Below are 18,560 nucleotides of genomic sequence, written 5' to 3'. Positions count from 1 at the left end.
AGTGATGTAGATCAATATATCCTTGGATTTAAAAAAAAAATGAAGATGAATCACCACGATAGAATACTAATCATCCCTAAAACTATCGCTTATTAGTCTTTAGTGGAAAACGAAATTTCCACAAATAAATATGATAAAAAGTCTTATTTATACCAATTGTTAGGCTGTTCTTTACACACCGATTGTAACTACGTATCACCCCGTTCACCTGATCAAGATGTAGGGTTTACGGCGGATGTGATCGGTCGACATGGGATGCTTACTCCTCCTAGGTACATGGTCTCATCTCTGAAATATCCAGAGGTCCGTGTTTATACTTTTGTATTATTTATAGGAGTTGTGAGATTGATCACTGATCGTTATCTCAACCTTTGCATTCCAGAGATGTCTTGGCATAAAGATGCATGCATTAATTATCAACTAAATTCACAAGAAAATATGAAAACCACTACCCAAAAATAAGTAAATTTCCATTTTGTCAATTTCATTTCAAGGGCGGAAAGGTCACAAAAAGCAATTACTACTAAAACGTCTCAATACTTAATCTAAGTTAAGAAGTTTTATCAGATTTTTAGAATTATTGAAACAGTCTTAGTTAATAGATTTGTATAAGCTGCTGAATATCGAAGGCACACAGCAGGTGTAACCGTTTAACATAAGATACATGCACACCCTAAACACCTGATCCAACCGCTGATGTTTCCAGGGGTTGGAGTTTGCCCTATGCACAATTTTGTAATATATTATTAGCCGAGTTGCAACGAAGTTGAACTCGGCTATTGGTTTGGTGATGCGGGCGGGCGGGCGTCAACAATTGGTTTCCGGATGATAACTCGAAAAGTTTACAATCTAATCAAATGAAACTTTGATATATTGTTGGGTACCATGTAAGGAAGACCCCTATTGATTTTGGAGAAAAAAGGTCAAAGGTCAAGGTCACAGTGACCGAATATAAAATGAAAATTTCAGAAATATTTGGTTTCCGGATGATAACTCAGAAAGTTTAAATCCGAATCAAATGATACTTAAATATATTGTTATGTACCAGGTAAGGAAGACCCCTATTGATTTTGGAGAAAATGGGTCAAAGGTCAAGGTCACAGTGACCGAAAATAGATTTAAAATTCCAAAAGGATTTTGGTTTCCGGAGGATAACTAGAAAATTTTAAATTTCAATCAAATGAAACTTGGATATATTGTTGGATACCAGCAAAGCAAGGTCCCTATTGATTTTGGAGAACAAAGGTCAAAGTCACAGTGACCGAATATAGATTGAAAACTTCAGACAAATATGGTTTCTGGACAGTAACTCGAAAAGTTTAAAACTGAAATTAGTTCTTCACAATTATAAATATACCACGTCATTCCTGGCTTTACAATGTATCCCATGCAACTCGGATCATGCACCCCTGGGTGCATATACTGATTTTTTATTTATTCATTGACCATGTTAAATTCGCCACACAGAACAGCAATGGTCTCCTGTGTACATTTAAGTTTGAATTAAGTTTCACCACTAAAATAAGATCGTATAACGAATTTTCCCCCGGAAATCTCTATGATCTTTAATGATCGACACGGAATTTTGAAATGTCAGTAAGAATATGTGGTGTCTGTTACAGAAGTTGTCGGCATAATTACAGTAAAACATACATACAGCGTATATAGTTTTACTCGCAATATATATCCAAATACGAACTCAAATTAGAAAAAAAAAACACTTTTAAGCATCATAACATGCAACTATAGTATAATCGGTAACTAAAGACTATCAATATATAAAACCGATCTGCATTGTTTTCAAACTGATCTAATCTATGTACATATATGTAGCGGGTAAGTACATGTAACACCGCTCAGTAACAATACTAACATCAGAGTACTACAGTAGTGTGAGTATATACTTTGTTGTAATGATGCAAACTGGAAACGTTATCGTTGTACGTACATCTCTGAGTAGTATGTTAGTTTTAATAACAATGTGTAGATTAATCAATGTTATAAAACGTGTAGATCTAGAAATGTTTTACACTGTGCACATCTAGCAATGCTATAAAATGTGTAGATTTAGCAAAGTTATAAAATGTGTAGATCTAGAAATGTTATAAAACGTGTAAATCTAGAAATGTTATAAAACGTGTAAATCTAGAAATGTTATAAAACGTGTGGATCTAGACATGTTTTACACTGTCCACATCTACAGTGTAGCAATGCTATAAAATGTGTAGATCTAGCAATACTATAAAATGTGCAGGTCTAGCAATGCTATAAAATGTGAAGGTCCAGCAATGCTATAAAATGTGAAGGTCTAGTAATGATAATCGACACTGTGACTTCATTTTGTTGCTTTCTTCGTCCCTCCATGCGTGATGCAGTCGTCCCAGTCCAGCCAGAATTCCGCCTTCATGCGATCACAGTAGCCACACAAATTAGGATATTCTGAAGAGCAATAGGCACACAAATTAGGATATTCTGTAGATCAATAGTCACACAAATTAGGATTTTCTGTAGAACGTTAGCCACATAAATTAGAATATTCTGTAGAGTAATAATCACACAATTTAGGATATTCTGTAAAGCAATAGCCACACAAAGAATATCATGTAGAACAAAAGTCATACAAATTACGATATTCTATAGAGCAATAGCATTAATGTTATTTCTGTGAATTCATCCATGCATGAAAAGGGTTATTCTATAACTCAATTCCCCATTAGATATCCTGTATAACAATAAACTTCAAACTATCACATATACAACAAACTGCAACCTATCAAATATACTATTACATCCAAATGTAGAAATGTACTCAAATTAAGTTTATTCTTTTAAATGTCGATTGATTGATGTTTTCCGCTACACTCAACAATTTTTCAGTTATATGGTGGCGCCCAGTTTTCATTGGTGGAAGAGAGAACCCAGATACAATGTACCTGGGAAGAGACCACCGACCTTCCGAAAGTAAACTGGGAAACTTTCTCACTTACCGGCGCGAGCAGGATTCGACCCCGCGCCGACAGAGGTGAGAGGCCGTGTGATTTTGAGCGCGATGCTCTAACCACTCGACCACGGATTTAAACGTCGATATTTGATTGATATATGTTGTCATTACCTCCATTTAAAAATTCTCCGTTGTTATCAAAACACAATTAAAAACATAAAGAATAACTTGCTTTGGATGGATTTTTCTCCATATCCCCCAAAACCGTGCCAGTAGAATTGAGCCAGCATTCCAAACACTGCACCGTCAGCTTGACACACCCTATCGCCAAGTAAGAATTTCTTATTTCCTGTAAAAGGAAAAAGTCTACATGAAAGCGACATAAAGTGAACCTACCCTAAGCATTGTCTTTACAACTTGTAACCTCATGAAGAATACACAATTAAGAGTAAGGCAAACACGGACCCTGGAAACACTAGAGACGGAATCAGGTGCCTAGGAAAACAAAACATCTCCTGTTGACCAGTAACAACCGCCGTGAACCGTACATCTTGATCAGGTAAACGGTGTAATTCGTTGTCAAAATTAATATGTAGCGAACCGCTTAAAGTTTACCTAGTCCAGACAGAGGGATCACAGTGGATGTGACCGGTCAAGCGTCCTCCTAGTTATACAATCAATGTCTTCAATGGTCCATGTTTGCTCTGCTCTCCATTTTGTTCTTTTTATAGGATTTATGAGATTGGTCACTCTTCTTTAATTTTGCCTTTTTCAGACATTCCAAATATACCATCATCGTGAAATTGTATATACTTCAATTTCTCAAATTTTACCCATAAATATTGACAGAGCCTTTAGATCCTCGTGCATGACGTGATGAACTTCCTCCTCCGTATGTCGGCCCACTCCCTGGGCGTAGCTCTGTTTTTTGACCAAATTCCTTATCATTGGAGAGATGATCCACGGTATATTCAACATTTTACTGATGTCAATTCCGTCTTTGGAATCATAAAACCATCGTTGTAATTCCATTGTCCTGCAATTTCAGGGAAACTTTCGAATGTACGTTGAAAGATGTGATTAACATGTAGGTGATAATCACGATATAAAGAAACCTTAAACGGTGTGCTATTAACGTAAGGTAAAATGAACAAGAGACGCACAGGCCTCATTGGTCACCTGAGTATTAGTTATAAGTATTCAATAATCCCAAGGGCAATGGAATTTAGAAAACAAATTCCTGTTCTGAATACTAGTATTCAACAAAAGTACATGTATAAATTTTCAGATTGCATCTTTCTTTTAAATGCCCTTGAAAGTGCCTATAGTGATGAAAGGCTTTACATGATATAATATGTTTAACATTGATCAAATATGACTACTTTGGACCCATCTTAGGATCAATTAATACCATGGGTTGCGAAATTTACAACTTTGGTACATCCTTTTCTGCTTTTCCTAATTATGCATTTAGTTTTTATACCACAACATGCAAAATTCAAGTATTTCAAATGATAAATAAATATATAATTACTATTACAATAATTTTGGCTCAACCCTGGAACCAAACCCTTAACCCTAGGTTGTAAAGTCAGTACTCACCAATATAAATGTTCATCCAGCATTCTCTGTATAATCAGTACTCACCAATATAAATGTTCGTCCACCATTCTTTATACAGTCAGTACTTACCAATATCAATGTTCATCCACCATTCTCTGTATAGTCATTACTTACCAATATAAATGTCCATCCACCATTCTCTGTACAGTCAGTACTTACCAATATAAATGTTCATCCACCATTCTCTGTACAGTCAGTACTTACCAATATAAATGTTCATCCACCATTCTCTGTATAGTCAGCACTCACCAATATAAATGTACATCCACCATTCTCTGTATAGTCAGTACTTATCAATATAAATGTACATCCACCATTCTCTGTATAATCAGTACTTACCAATATAAATTTTCATCCACCATTCTCTGTATAGTCATTACTTACCAATATCAATGTTCATCCACCATTCTCTGTATAATTAGTACTTACCAATATAAATGTTTATCCACCATTCTCTGTATAATCAGTACTTACCAATATAAATGTTCATCCACCATTCTCTGTATAATCAGTATTTACCAATATAGATGTTCATCCACCATTCTCTGTATAGCCATTACTCACCAATATAAATGTTCATCCACCATTCTTTGTATAGTCAGTACTCACCAATATAAATGTTCATTCACCATTCTCTGTACAGTCAGTACTTACCAATATAAATGTTCATCAACCATTCTCTGTATAGTCAGTACTTACCAATATAAATGTTCATCAACCATTCTCTGAATAGCTAATGCTGTCGCACGGTCCTCCTCAGAGAAGCCTTCGTCCAGGCTAACATTAAATTTCCTATTGACGTACTGTATACAGAATTCAGAGTCTGCTATCTCCTCTCCATTAACTTCTATCCAGGTTAATTTTCCTTTAGAACTTCTGTTAGATCCACTATCGTGCACATTCTTTAAAAACAGTCAAGCAAATTTGATTGGAGTTTAATTGGGTTGCTTTATCTGTGTGAATAAAAATATCTATAAGGTGTATCTAATAAAAATATAAAACTATTTGCAATGAAAGAAAAATATGAAAATATCAACAACATTTTAGAAAACTAGATAATTTGCAACTTAATTGAAGCCTTCGGTTTTTCTTCTGTCATTATCTCCTGTTATTGCTACAATTCTACAGTAGATGCAAGCTAACAGAATTCAAGTATTTACATGTAAATATAAATACACACTGTGCATATTTCCATTACCCTTCCAATGTACAGAAAGTAAATGTGTACAGATGTTTGAAAATTCAAAATTATGTGTTTAAACAATTGTGTTTCCTTGTTCTATTTTTCACAGGTTCAAAAAATGGGAAGTAAAGATATCGAAATTATCTTAAAGGGACCAGTGATAAATCTCATAATTCTATCAAGAATACAAAATCTAGTGTAGGGTATACTTGGACCCCCCGGAAAAACTAGACGTGGGGTCCAGGACTTAGGAGCAAACATACCCTTTCGACCGGTCGCATACCGTTGTGAGAGCTATATCTATGTAATACGTTGTCACAATTTTTCAAAACAGATGTACGGAATTTGAAATAGGATTCATATCCAAATACGTTTATTAGACCCTGAACAAAAGATGTTTGTTTTAGAAATTTTATCATAAAACCTTGTTTGTTGCACACCATAGATAGATAACAGTTTGTCTGTAAAGTGTTGCTCATCATCATGTAGTGTAGACTCGTTGAAATTACTCAAGCATTTAGTGGTGAGTCACAGTTAGCATTAAATATAATTGACATCCCAGTTTGAGCATGCTGATCCACGTAAGTATTGCATCCCCTGGACCTTTTATTTGAATTAGACATAATGAAGAATATATATATATATATATATATATATATATATATATATGCGCATCTGGTGCATCAAAATTGGTACCGTATAAGTTTTACATATATATATATACCAAGTAAGGGAGCTTTGCCATCCTCAGATAAGTTTCTAGCTTCAGAGCAAACGGCGTGGCACTGGGTGCGTAGGGACCTCTATCGGTCTGGTGGTGAACAATAGTATTTGGCGGGTAAACCTTCCTGTTAAAATATTGAATAGTCACTGATCGAATTTGGCGGGTACACCTTTGTGTTAAAATAGAGAAAGTTGTCAGTTCAACGTTATTTTGAACTGAAATGAAAGTATTGATTAAATTTTACTATGTTGTTTAACGTCCCTCTCGATAATTGTTCAATGATATATAGACGTCCAAATGAAAGTAAATGAACAGTAACGCATTCCTATCGTGCATTTTAGAGATATTCACAGTAGCTTGATAACAAGATGCACGGATGGGACCTTCAAAATCAAAGTATCTCATCACGGCAGACGATGGCACCATAAAGAAAACATGCTGACCAAAAATTTGGACTTATACTGAATATCTATATTCGATAATCTTGTAATCTCTATGCGAAAATTTTGTTCATATGCAACAAATCTTTATTTATATTCGATCATCTTCTTATTTCTTTTCGATAAATTGAACAAGATTATCGAATATAAATCAAGAGTTTTCGAATGTAAATCAAACTTGTCGCATGTTAATATGAAGATTATCAAATATACATCAAAATGTTTGCATATAGATATCAAAATTCTCGAATATACATCACAATTTTTGCATATAAAAATCAAGATTATCGAATATTAATCAATATTTTTGCATACAAATATAGATTATTAAATAAATATTCATATCCAGTGATCAGTTATCCAAATCAAATACTTTGTTAAACACCACTCTGATTCCATGCAAAAGTACTCTGAAGTTGAAGTAAAATATATGTTGGAGTTCCTCATTGTCAATATCTTCGTGGTGTTTGGTGATCAGGTCTTCCAACAGTCTGTTGGAATTCCAATAGGCACGAATTGTGCTACTTTGTTAGCTGATCTCTTTTTATATTCCTATGAAGCAGAATTTATTCAAAAACTTCTACGTGGGAAAAGAAAAAATATCTTGCTGTGGCCTTCAATTCGACATTTAGATATATCGACGACGTTTTATCTATTAACAATTGGCGTTTTCGACTGGTACGTTTCCGATGAATAAAAATAAGCTCCGCCCACTTGCGCAGAAGAAGAAATTTACTAAACGGAGATGTTCCAGTCGAACAGAAATTTGACTAAACGTCGATAATCTATAAAAATGAAAGTAGGTACGTCACTTCCGCTTCATAGACTATATGGATCTGGTAGAGAAAACAGCATCTTTTTTAATTATTGAAGACCCTGATACCAGCGATGAGGAAGATAGCGATGAAGAAAACATTGGATCTTCGTTATTGCTACTTTTGTAAGTATTGTAGATTCGTATGTAGTCTTGTAACAGCTAATGCGTGTTATTCCGAAATTCCTCAGTCTTACCCTTTATTTCATGAATGCCAGTAATGGGAATTACAGCCGCAAACAGCAAACGTCCATAGATAAAAGAACGATTGAGAGTGGGTAAGACAGGAATTTCTGTTTAACAATACTTTCAGCATCGGATCTAGCGTGTCTGACCCATTTCTTTTTTTCTTTTCTTTTTTTTTTATATTTGAGTAATTTTCGCATGTCAAATAATTCTGAGGCATTTTTTAAGGGGTGTCGGTATGACCCCCCCCCCTCCCCAGTTGACAATAACAGTTACAACTTACAAGATTGGGCAACAGTACTTTTAGGATAGAAATAGAATGGAAGCCTACTTATTCAGTTTTTAAATATTGGATACTCATAAATAAAATCCTAAACTATTAGGCTTAATTCTGAAGTATTTCATATTCTTTTAGTTCATCAACAAACCAGTGTATCCTACCACAAGACAGACACAGACAGAAGAATTACACAGGCAATGTTGCATTGCACTTTCGTGTTGATGAATTTAAAACTTTCTTCAGGGTCTCCAGAATAAGTGTGGAATGTCTCCGAGGTAAAATTTCTGAGATATGTGTTGAACAGAATGTATCAGGGATTCTATGCAGACATTCTACAGGAGGATCGCCACAAATACCTTTAGAAGATCGCCTCTTGATATTCTTGTGGTACATGGCTAGCATGGATAAATATGCAGCCATAGCTGACAGATTTGGTGTGAGTGAAAGTACGGCCTCCTACGCAATACGTAATTTGATAACATTTATACACGATTATCTATTGAATATAATTATTTTATGGCCTACACCTCAAGAGCAACAAGAAATGAAGGATATGTACATGGAATTAAAACATTTCCCAGGTGTTGTTGGAATGATTGATGGAACACACATTTCCATTAAAAAACCATCAATCAGAGGAATAGACTACTATAATCGTAAGGATTATTATTCCATTGTTCTACAAGCGGTAGTTCGAGAGGATTTAAGATTCACCAACATATTTGCTGGATTTCCTGGGAAAGTGCATGATGCTCGAGTTCTACGACAATCACCACTCTTTCAGAATGGTCAAGCATTATGTGGCGAGGGACATTTACTAGGGGACTCTGCATACCCTAACATGTCTTGGTTATTGACTCCTTTTAGGGACAATGGTCGTCTTACAAATGTGCAGCTGCATTACAACTATACACACAGCAGTATACGCAGCACTGTTGAGCGGGCATTTGGGCTATTGAAAGGACGTTTTACTCGACTGCAACACATCAATCAAAATGAAGTGGAGAGCATCATACACACAATAGTTACAGGATGCATTCTGCACAATATTTGCATCATGAACGATGATAACTTTCGAGAATTTTTGAATGATGACCCAGTACCTCAACAATTGCCAGGTGCAGAAAATTTTGATGAGAATTTACTCTACCGGGGATCAGTAAAAAGACTTCAGATAGCAAGAGCTTTATAATTTCATTCTCAACATGAATAAATGTACTATATGGGGTTGAAATGTGACAATTGTCAAACAACACGTGTTTTGTGTATTTTGGAAAACTGTCCAAATAGAGAACAAAACTTTATTATATCATATTTCACTCCATTTTAACTATTTCCAGTATGTAACATTTTAAGTGTACATTGAATTCCAAGATAATTTTTTTTATTTGAGATGAAAAAGCATGTTCTTTTAGCAGATATTGAATGTTAATTTTCACTTAACCAACATTTGATGAAAATAATAAAACTTCAAAATACTTTGTGTCTTTTAAATTTTTCTCATTCACATCAAGGAGATAAAGATCTATGTGCAATTTAATATACATGTACATATTCAAATCCAAGCAGAATGCAGGTTCTTTCATTGCCATCTTTGAGCAATTAACACTGGACTATGGTTCTTGCGGTTTCATCCGAGACCTTATTCGCCTTTCTTACACTTGATACAATGGAATTTAAACCCACAAAGTAAGGTTTGAGCACTCTAAATGAAAGCAGGGTTAAGGAGGCGTACTACATCATTATAATGGCCAACTTCCTTATAAAACTCAAATAAAACTATCGGCAATATTTGTCTATTCATGTTGGATTTAATTGCCTATTAAGGTAGTACATAATCTGTCGATCGCTGGTTCAAATCCAGGAGGAGTTTTAAATTTTATTCATATTAATTTGTACTAAAACGACATTTTTTGACTAAATAGAGTAAATTTTGGAAGTTTTTCAATATAAATCCCCCATCTTTTTTTTATACTATCAAATTTCTCTAGTGTAGTATTCCTCCTTAACTGCTCTGATTATTTTGCCATACAGGCAATATTATCAAAGTTCACTGAACTTACAAATACATGTTAATGTACAACTGTACAGTAGCATACACAGATGGTAAACATTTACAGTCATGTGCACAAACTTGGTTGAGACTATCGGGACTTTTTTACTTTCATATCCTATGAGAAATGAGAACTCTGAAAATGGCATAAAATTGTAATTCTTTAATAAGAAATATAACTAAAAATGGCATAAGAAAATGTAAACTCTACTTGAGCAAAATTTGTAAAAAGAAAAATTGTAGAAAAAATATAGACAATGTACATTTGAATAATCTTATTCATATGTAAAGTAATATAAACAAGTGAAACTGAAAAATAATTAAAATACAAAAAATCAACAATGTAATGTTTATACATGAGTAAACTTTCAAGTATAAAACAACTGACCAGAAAATACCCAGATGATCTTTTCTGCATTGACTAGGAATTCACAGCAAACATTTCAAATATTAAATAAACATGACTGCTAAAATCTAGTAAAATTCAGCCACAAATGACCCCAATGGTAAGTGATCTTTTCTACATTGAATAGCAATTTACAGCAAACAATTCAAATGTTCAACAAATATGACTTTGCTAAAATCTAGTAAAATGCAGCAAATCCAGCCTAACAAACAGCTGCCCTGTTGGCCACTTAGCTCTGTACTCTGCTCTTTTGTGTCTGAGCAGACGTGATGGCACCATTTCCAAAGTATTCAGATTTAAGTTCACCTGACCAACCAATTCATTGGCTATTTCTGCAAAAACATGATAGTCCAAAACAGTTTCCAAATTGCATGCAACATCACAATATCTAAGAGTGGGAAGTATTTCTAGAATACATTTCAGTTCTCCAACTGTTCTGTAATCACACAACACAAATTTCAAAACCCGTAACTCTACATGTGACAAAGAACTCAGTAACTGAAAAAAATTATTCTTTAAAAAAAATCCTTTCAGGACAAGACTTTCAAGTTTTTGAAAGTTCACATCAAATAAGTTGATAATTGGCTGTATATTACTGGTTTTCTGCCCACCACTTAGTCCAATTATTGTCACTTTTTCCAAGTCTGGCATCAACTTCATGCCACAGTCAATTGTAAGTGTTTCAATGTGAATGATTATTTTAGTTCTTGTGAGGTAGACTACATTTCTGAACTTTTTACAAACTAAAAACAATTTACAATTAAGATCATCCCTTTGAACAAACTCAAAAATTTTCTTCAAAATGTGCAGTGGCAATTCACAAATTTTATAGCAACCTGAAAAAGAAAATATACTGCTGATATAGTCCTTTTCAATACATGAATATCATTCTATTTGTTTTTCATAATTTCCAAAAATTGTCTTAAGAGGTCATTTTTTTCTTTTGCTCGCTCGTCTCTTTTTCTCTCTCTTTCCTCCCTTTCAATCTTTCTTTGTTTTTCCATTTCTAATACAACTTCTATCAACTTTGTACCTGATTCTGAAGTACTAGCAAACTTTCTTTTTTCACGTCGTCTGCATGCTGATGCAGATGTGCTTTTTCTGCTATTTTCGGGAGAAGTTTCAGAGGCCACCCTTTCTTTGTCTGAAGTGCTGGAGTCTGTATCTCCCTTGAAATCATTCTCCTCCTCTTTCGACTCTAACAGAGAATGATCAACTTTGGTGCTAAATTTTGTAACAGTTGCTGTTGATGTATTTACATCGGAGCCCGATAACAATAATGGATGAACATCATGACGCTTAGCCAGAATGGCATCTATTCTTTCAAAATGTTGAAAAGTTTTACGTTTCTGCCCAGTTTTAGTTTTATTATCCCTCAGAGTTTTATGAGAAGCGATTAAACTTCTCCATTTGCCTTCCACTTTGGTTTGCGAAAATTCAAAGCCACCATTTTTTAACCCCTGTGTAATTAACTTCCAAATATCTTTTTTCTTCTTTCTTGGATCCTCCATTTTCTCTTCATATTCTTCATACAGATGAATCAAAAGCTCAGTGGCTTCTCTACTCCAGCATGCATTGTTACATGACGTACTAGTAGTCTCACCTAAAGAGGTACTGGCAGAGGAATCTTCAATATCGCCTGAAACAAAAATGTTTACTTATGTAAAAGGAAAAAGAAGGTTAAGAGTTTTATTCTCATGGAGGGGGGGAGGCTTTTGCTGTCTTGAGGTCCCAAGTGCCTTCTGATTTTATAGCACTTGAAATATGTCTCCTATGTAGTCAGTTGTACTACTTTTTCTGTCCTTTTTAATGAGGTAAAATGAAAAATTCAAAATGACACAATTTTCAGGATATACGTTCTCCCATAAAAGGTAAATATTTTGTTTTATATGTCTTTGTGAGTGGAAAAATTATTACTTGCTTCTTTTAACGACCACGATTTACCTTCAATTTGAAAATTTTAAGGGGGGGGGGCGTGTTCTGGGTAACACCAACCTCCCAAACAACTATAGAAAGTACCAAATAGTTTAAAATATCCAATCATATGTATACATTGAGTGTTATGATTAAAAATTCTGCAAATGCCGTCAGTTCTGCATTTCCTTGAATGCAGACACATATCTACAATGGAAAATTTTTTGAGGACTGCCTAAGTATATATATGTCCAAGCAAATACAGTGTATTCATTAATTCCCTTAACATCATGAATTGTCTAAGAAAAAAATCCAACCAATTAACTTGCTAAATTTACTTCCTACAAATCCTTTAAATTTTAGCAACAACCCCCCCCCCCTTCTAAACATTTCAATATTTTTTTAATAAATCCAGTTTCTAAAATAGTAATTTGCACCTTTCCTTTACTTACTTGCTTCATCCTCAAGAAAATTTGTACATTCTGTTGCCATGGTTGCATTAACTTTAGATGCCTGGCTCTCCTCATAATTTTTTCTCATTTGTGCTAGTAATTCTTCATCTGGAGATAAGTGAATTATAATAGATAAAAATGCAGTGATTAAAAGATAGAATATCCTATTATTTATATCAGAAAATGTTTTCACTACTTTGAATCTGCATGACAACCGAGATTATAATATTATTCTTATTAATTAAATTCGGCAATCTTTTTGTAGTAAAATACAACAGCTAAATGCCTGAAATCAGTGATATCATATGGACAAATGTGTTTGGATTCAACTATAAAAGTTGTACATTTCATCTGCCATTTCAAAGTTTAATTAATCTGCATAACACTTACAGTACCTATCACTTTCATTTAGAATTTTCAAAAATTACCTCCATTCTCTAATCTTCTTATTGTGTTTTGGTCCAACACTTGCTTAAAGGAGAAGCCATCCGGATAATTTAGCTGAACTTCTTGCCAGAACCTGTAACAAAATGCTATGCAGTGAAGAGTACAATACAATATGATATAATATATATCATATGCACGTGACGAAACAGCCCGTTACTGTTGGAGGAATTTCGGACTCACTCAAAGCAAGTCCATAGTAAAAGTTCTGAGCGTCTGTTTGACGTCATAAGCTCAGGGGGGGGGGGGGAATCCTTATCTATTCTTATTTCAAATACATCTATTTTATTATGAAATACCTCTAAAATAGCATGAAAAAAAGCCAAGTGAAAAATACTTACGACTTGTGCTCGTCTCCCTCCGCCATTTTTTTCGATCACATGATCCTACTCATCGCGCCTTTTTCCTCGATGAGATTTGTACTCTACGGATTTTTGTTACTCATCACGAAATACCAGTCGAATGAAAATTTATCTAAACAATTTTCTGTTACTTCAGAAAAACGACCAGTCGAAAACGTCTATTAACAACTTTCATTCATATGTCGATTCTATACATCCCTATGAACACGAAATAAAAGACACCACAGAGTCATCCACTTCTGCTTCATACTTGGATATTTTATTGAAAATAGATACTAACGGCAACCTAACAACTTAACTTTATGACAAACGGGACGATTTCAGCTTCTCCATCGTCAACTTCCCATATTTATGTTGCAATATTCCATTATCACCTGCAAATAGTGGTCATATCTCTCAACTGATTCGATACACAAGAGCTTGTTTTGCCGATAATCAGTTTTTAAATTGAGGCAGGCTACTTACAAACAAGTTGATGGTGCAGGGGTTTCGTTTAAAATCAGCATTTTGCAAATTTCATGGTCGTTATAACGATTTTGATTGCCAATACAACCTATCATTGGGTTAAATGCTGTCAGACGTGTTTCATACCGATTGTTAGACCGTTCTTGGCACACTGATTTTGACTACGGATAACTCCATTTACCTGTTCAAGATATAGGGCTCACAGCGGGTGTGACCGGTCGGCAGGGGATGCTTACTCCTCCTAGGCGCCTGATCCCACTTCTGGTGTGTCCAGGGGTCCATGTTTGCCCAACTCTCTATTTTTTATTGCTGATAGCAGTTATGAGATTGATCACTGTTCATTATCTTCGCCTTTCATTATCGAATCGTTTAGTTTTACATGTTACACTCTTTTTCATTGGTTGAAAAATTATATGATATATCGTATCAAACGAAAGAAATTGCCGAAACTACTTGGAATGTTGGGGATTCCTCTGAATGCTTCGTATCTATAGATATATATTTATAGATTGGGAATCTTGAAAGTAAAACTTAAGAATTATATCAATCTATATAAGTTTATTCAACAAAAAACAAATATCAAATATAAACAAGAGGTACTGTGAGCAATGCTCACTAAGAATACCCCCCGCTTACCCCAATCTCCCAAAGGGTGTTGTTAATAGGTATAAATTACCTCTTTCCTGAGTGTAAAAATATGGTATGCCTTTGTAGAAGAAAATGTAAGATATAGTTCGAACACAAATCCATGGCATAAATCTATAATTTTGACCTTGAGATCAAAGGCCAAGGTCATAAAGAGGTCATGAATGTACATGACACATAGTCTCATGGTGATACACCCATGTCTTATGGTATGACTATGTCAAAACCCTATAATCAATTTTGACCTTGAGGTCAAAGTTCAAGGTCATATAGAGGTCATGAAGGTACCCGACACATCGTCTCATGGTGATACACTCATGTGTCAAATATGGTATGCCTATGTCAAAGAACAAAGAAGTCATGGCCCTGACACGAATCCATTGTAAAAACCTTTAATTTTTATCTTAAGGTCAAGGTCATATGGAGGTCATGAAGGTACATGACACATCGTCTCATGGTGATACACTCATGTGTCAAATATGATATGCCTATGTCAAAGAACAAAGAAGTTATGGCCCGGACACTAATCCATTGTAAAAAAAAAAAACAACCTTTAATTTTGACCTTGAGATCAAGGGTCAAGGTCATATAGAGGTCATGCAGGTACTCGACACATCGTCTTATGGTGATCCACCTGTGTACCAAATATGGTATGCCTAAGTCAAAGAACAAAGAAGTTATGGCCCGGACACGAATCTGCACAGACAGACAGACGGACAGAGTGATTCCTACATGTATATACCCCCCTGAACTTCGTTCGGGGGGGGGGGGTATAATGATAAATAATTAATTAAGGAGAATGAAATAAACATGGCTATTTGAGGACCAAGAAAGCAAGACAATTCTTTTCCTGCAATTCTGAGAGTCAAATGTATTGAACCGGGGATGACAATCAATAATCCAGTTTCCACCATTCGACAACTTCTTCATGTCTCAAACCCGAATGCCAGATACACCACGCTCTGCCTCAGAGATACTGCAATATCGTAGCCCTTAAGGACTATGGTTTCGAACTCCGGCATAACTAATTAACATGTTTATGAGTGGGCACCGAAACGAGGCTTCTGTACGACGTTACAACAGCACTTGCGCCTTAGAAATTCACTGGTAAAACTCGAAAAACCCTCTGTAACACTCACTTGTCCACCTGGAAGTCGTAACATCCCTCAAGAAAACCCTACTATCTCATTCAACATCACGATCCACGATTCCCACGTTTGCCTTTAGTATCGACATCGAACCTTGCATTTAATTCCAGTTCCAATCAACAAAATTCCAGCAATTTTCTCTCAACATGACTTATTTCTAACTCATCCATCTAAAACTGCATTCTTCAGGTCACAAGAAACCCGTTTGATTATGAAGGAAGTTGAGGAGGTGAAAAAAGATGGAAAGACGCTAGGATGAAAATGAAAAAGATTGATTGATTGATGTTTTCCGCCACACTCAACAATTTTTCAGTTATTTGGTGGCGCCTAGTTTTTATTGGTGGAAGAGAAAACCCAGATACAATGTAACTGGGAAGATACCACCAACCTTCCGAAAGTAGCTTGATGTACGTTATATCCAGGATTCCGTATTTGCCCAACTCTCTATTTTGTATTGGTTATAGGAGTTAAGATATTGATCCCTGTTCGTTATCTTCACCTTTTATTATAAAGCATTAAGAATTCACATAAATTAAATAAACACAATAATATTTTTGAAATGATCACCATATGTAAACTTGTAAAAATATGACCTACTCTTATGCAAGTAAAATAAAAAATACTTTTGCATATAGTATGGTGACAGTTACAAATTATATATGTATACCATAATGTTTTCGTTATTGTTCTACAGATCTTATCTCTTATTCATGTGGAAACAAATACTGGGCTGAAGGGGGCTGTTAACACTGCTGTCGGACCCCAGTCCGGTGAAAGCAAAACCTTTATGTACTATGTACCTGTATTTTTCATAAATGCACGTATAGTTTATCAGGTACACATCATTCATAATATTTAAGGATATTCCTCTTTCACAGTCACAAGAGATCATGTCAAGACTGAGCCCAGACCCAAATCTGTTTGGCGAGAGGTAAACCTCTTTTAGAAACATGTATTTATAACCTAAACTAATAGTATATGTTTGCGTGAAAGACAGACATAAAGTATTTTTGAAATACACTGTATGTTTATTTGGATTTAAGATCTAGTATACTAAGCTATTTATTGCATGTATATTATATGTACATGTTATCTTTATGAGTGCATTTATACATGTACTTTATTGTGTACATATTTATCAATACCGTCGCCATTGGTTGTTTTAGTTGTTTACAGAAAAAGAATTGCACCTACACTGTAGTCATTAGCAGGCCTAAAGTTAAGCCACTAATTTAGTCGGTAGCAAATGTCTGTATTATGAAACGCATCTTAGTACGATTTTATGACTTCGTCCTGTTCTTATACCCGACTAAGCTTACATGTACGTCTGGTTGTAGGCCTTTTTGTGATACGGGCCTCTGGATTTAGCGTCCGTATTGAGATTTTTTGGATTCTGGATTCCCCCTTGTGTAAATATAGAATACGTACATGGTGTCGAATTTCTATAAGTCAAAATATTTGTGACGAGCCTCTGTGCACAACCTACAACTCTAAAGGTCTCATACGAACGACCTGCGACTTTCACTTTCGATGATGAGGATTCGCAAAGAACCCTTGGGTTTCCACTTGTGCAAAAGTGTGATAGAAACTGCTGTATAAATTTTGAGGAATTTGACCTACATACAGAATGAACCTTAAATGGAATCTAACAAACAATCCATATACCGGTGTGTATATACAAAACATTTGGTTGCCTTACTTTACTCGCTTCCTCTTCCTTCTGATGACAGTAATTAGCCCTACCCCCACGACAGCTGTAATACAGATCTCCATGGGATGAGTCCTCACAAAGCTCTTTATTGTTTCCATGTTTCTCTCGCTACTACAAAACAGTACTGCTTAAACTACCTTGAAAAGTGTGGTTGATTGGCAAGGACATCCAAAGCGGTCGATTTAAAGGTGTACTTTACGATGCTCGATATAAATAACCCTCTTTTTATAAACATAATGAAACGTAAAATAATTACAATTTGGTGTATGTAATGTAATCTCTTCCTATGATTAATCAATTAAGTCAGAAAGAGTGCGGAAAATTTGTATAGAGTTTTATATATATGGAGGACTACTTTTGAACATCATAGAAAAGTCCCTTATCTTTTAGGATTTAGTATTTGTATTTATTTTTAAAAAAAAATACAACCAAATGTAACAAATATTGACAGTAAAGGTTGTTATCTCTCTGAATTATAAATCCATCTAGCTTTAGATTATGATAAGTCCTTCCATTTTTTCTTTGTTAAGTTTTCTAAAATTAACCTCATTTCTTCAAAACCCCAGTTTCTCCCACACATACAATTTTGTTGCATTTCTTGCAAAACACTCCATAAACTACATTACTGGATTTACAATTGATATAATTTTTGATATATTTGTTACCGTTGCAGTCCTCAAATTGATTGGTTTTAATGACATATTGACATAAAGTACACTTTTTAGCACCACACGGCTCGCATAAATTTTCTTTTCTAAAAGATAGATTA

At 34.8% G+C, this 18,560-nt stretch overlaps 2 protein-coding genes across 4 annotated transcripts; one reads left to right on the top strand and one right to left on the bottom strand.

Annotated features, from left to right (window-relative positions):
• Positions 1–467: 467 nt before the first annotated feature.
• LOC125676862 (failed axon connections homolog) lies at positions 468–17,958 on the bottom strand. Of its 3 annotated transcripts, XM_048902723.2 has the most exons (6): positions 17,780–17,958; positions 6,472–6,595; positions 5,264–5,466; positions 3,775–3,977; positions 3,174–3,290; positions 468–2,439 (listed from the first exon to the last, which is right to left on the bottom strand). In XM_048902723.2, exons 1-6 carry the CDS (start codon positions 17,887–17,889, stop codon positions 2,336–2,338), a joined length of 861 nt encoding a protein of 286 aa, XP_048758680.2. In that variant the 5' UTR covers positions 17,890–17,958; the 3' UTR covers positions 468–2,335. The 3 variants fall into 3 exon arrangements, with proteins under 3 accessions (XP_048758680.2, XP_056019627.1, XP_048770690.1); XM_056163652.1 differs by lacking the exons at positions 468–2,439; positions 3,174–3,290; positions 3,775–3,977; positions 5,264–5,466; positions 6,472–6,595 and adding exons at positions 10,393–11,486; positions 11,684–12,289; positions 13,017–13,124; positions 13,445–13,536 and having other exon boundaries at positions 17,780–17,904; XM_048914733.2 differs by lacking the exons at positions 468–2,439; positions 3,174–3,290; positions 3,775–3,977; ... (1 more) ...; positions 6,472–6,595; positions 17,780–17,958 and adding exons at positions 10,393–11,486; positions 11,684–12,289; positions 13,017–13,124; positions 13,445–13,536; positions 13,802–14,004.
• Positions 7,573–9,670, top strand: LOC125660662 (putative nuclease HARBI1). Its single transcript, XM_048892388.2, has 2 exons — positions 7,573–7,851; positions 8,327–9,670. Exons 1-2 carry the CDS (start codon positions 7,742–7,744, stop codon positions 9,381–9,383), a joined length of 1,167 nt encoding a protein of 388 aa, XP_048748345.1. The 5' UTR covers positions 7,573–7,741; the 3' UTR covers positions 9,384–9,670.
• Positions 17,959–18,560: the final 602 nt, after the last annotated feature.

Source organism: Ostrea edulis, chromosome 4 (assembly GCF_947568905.1).
Source record: "Ostrea edulis chromosome 4, xbOstEdul1.1, whole genome shotgun sequence".
NCBI classification, from domain to species: Eukaryota; Metazoa; Mollusca; class Bivalvia; order Ostreida; family Ostreidae; genus Ostrea; species Ostrea edulis.
This window is presented reverse-complemented; position numbering and strand designations above follow the sequence as displayed.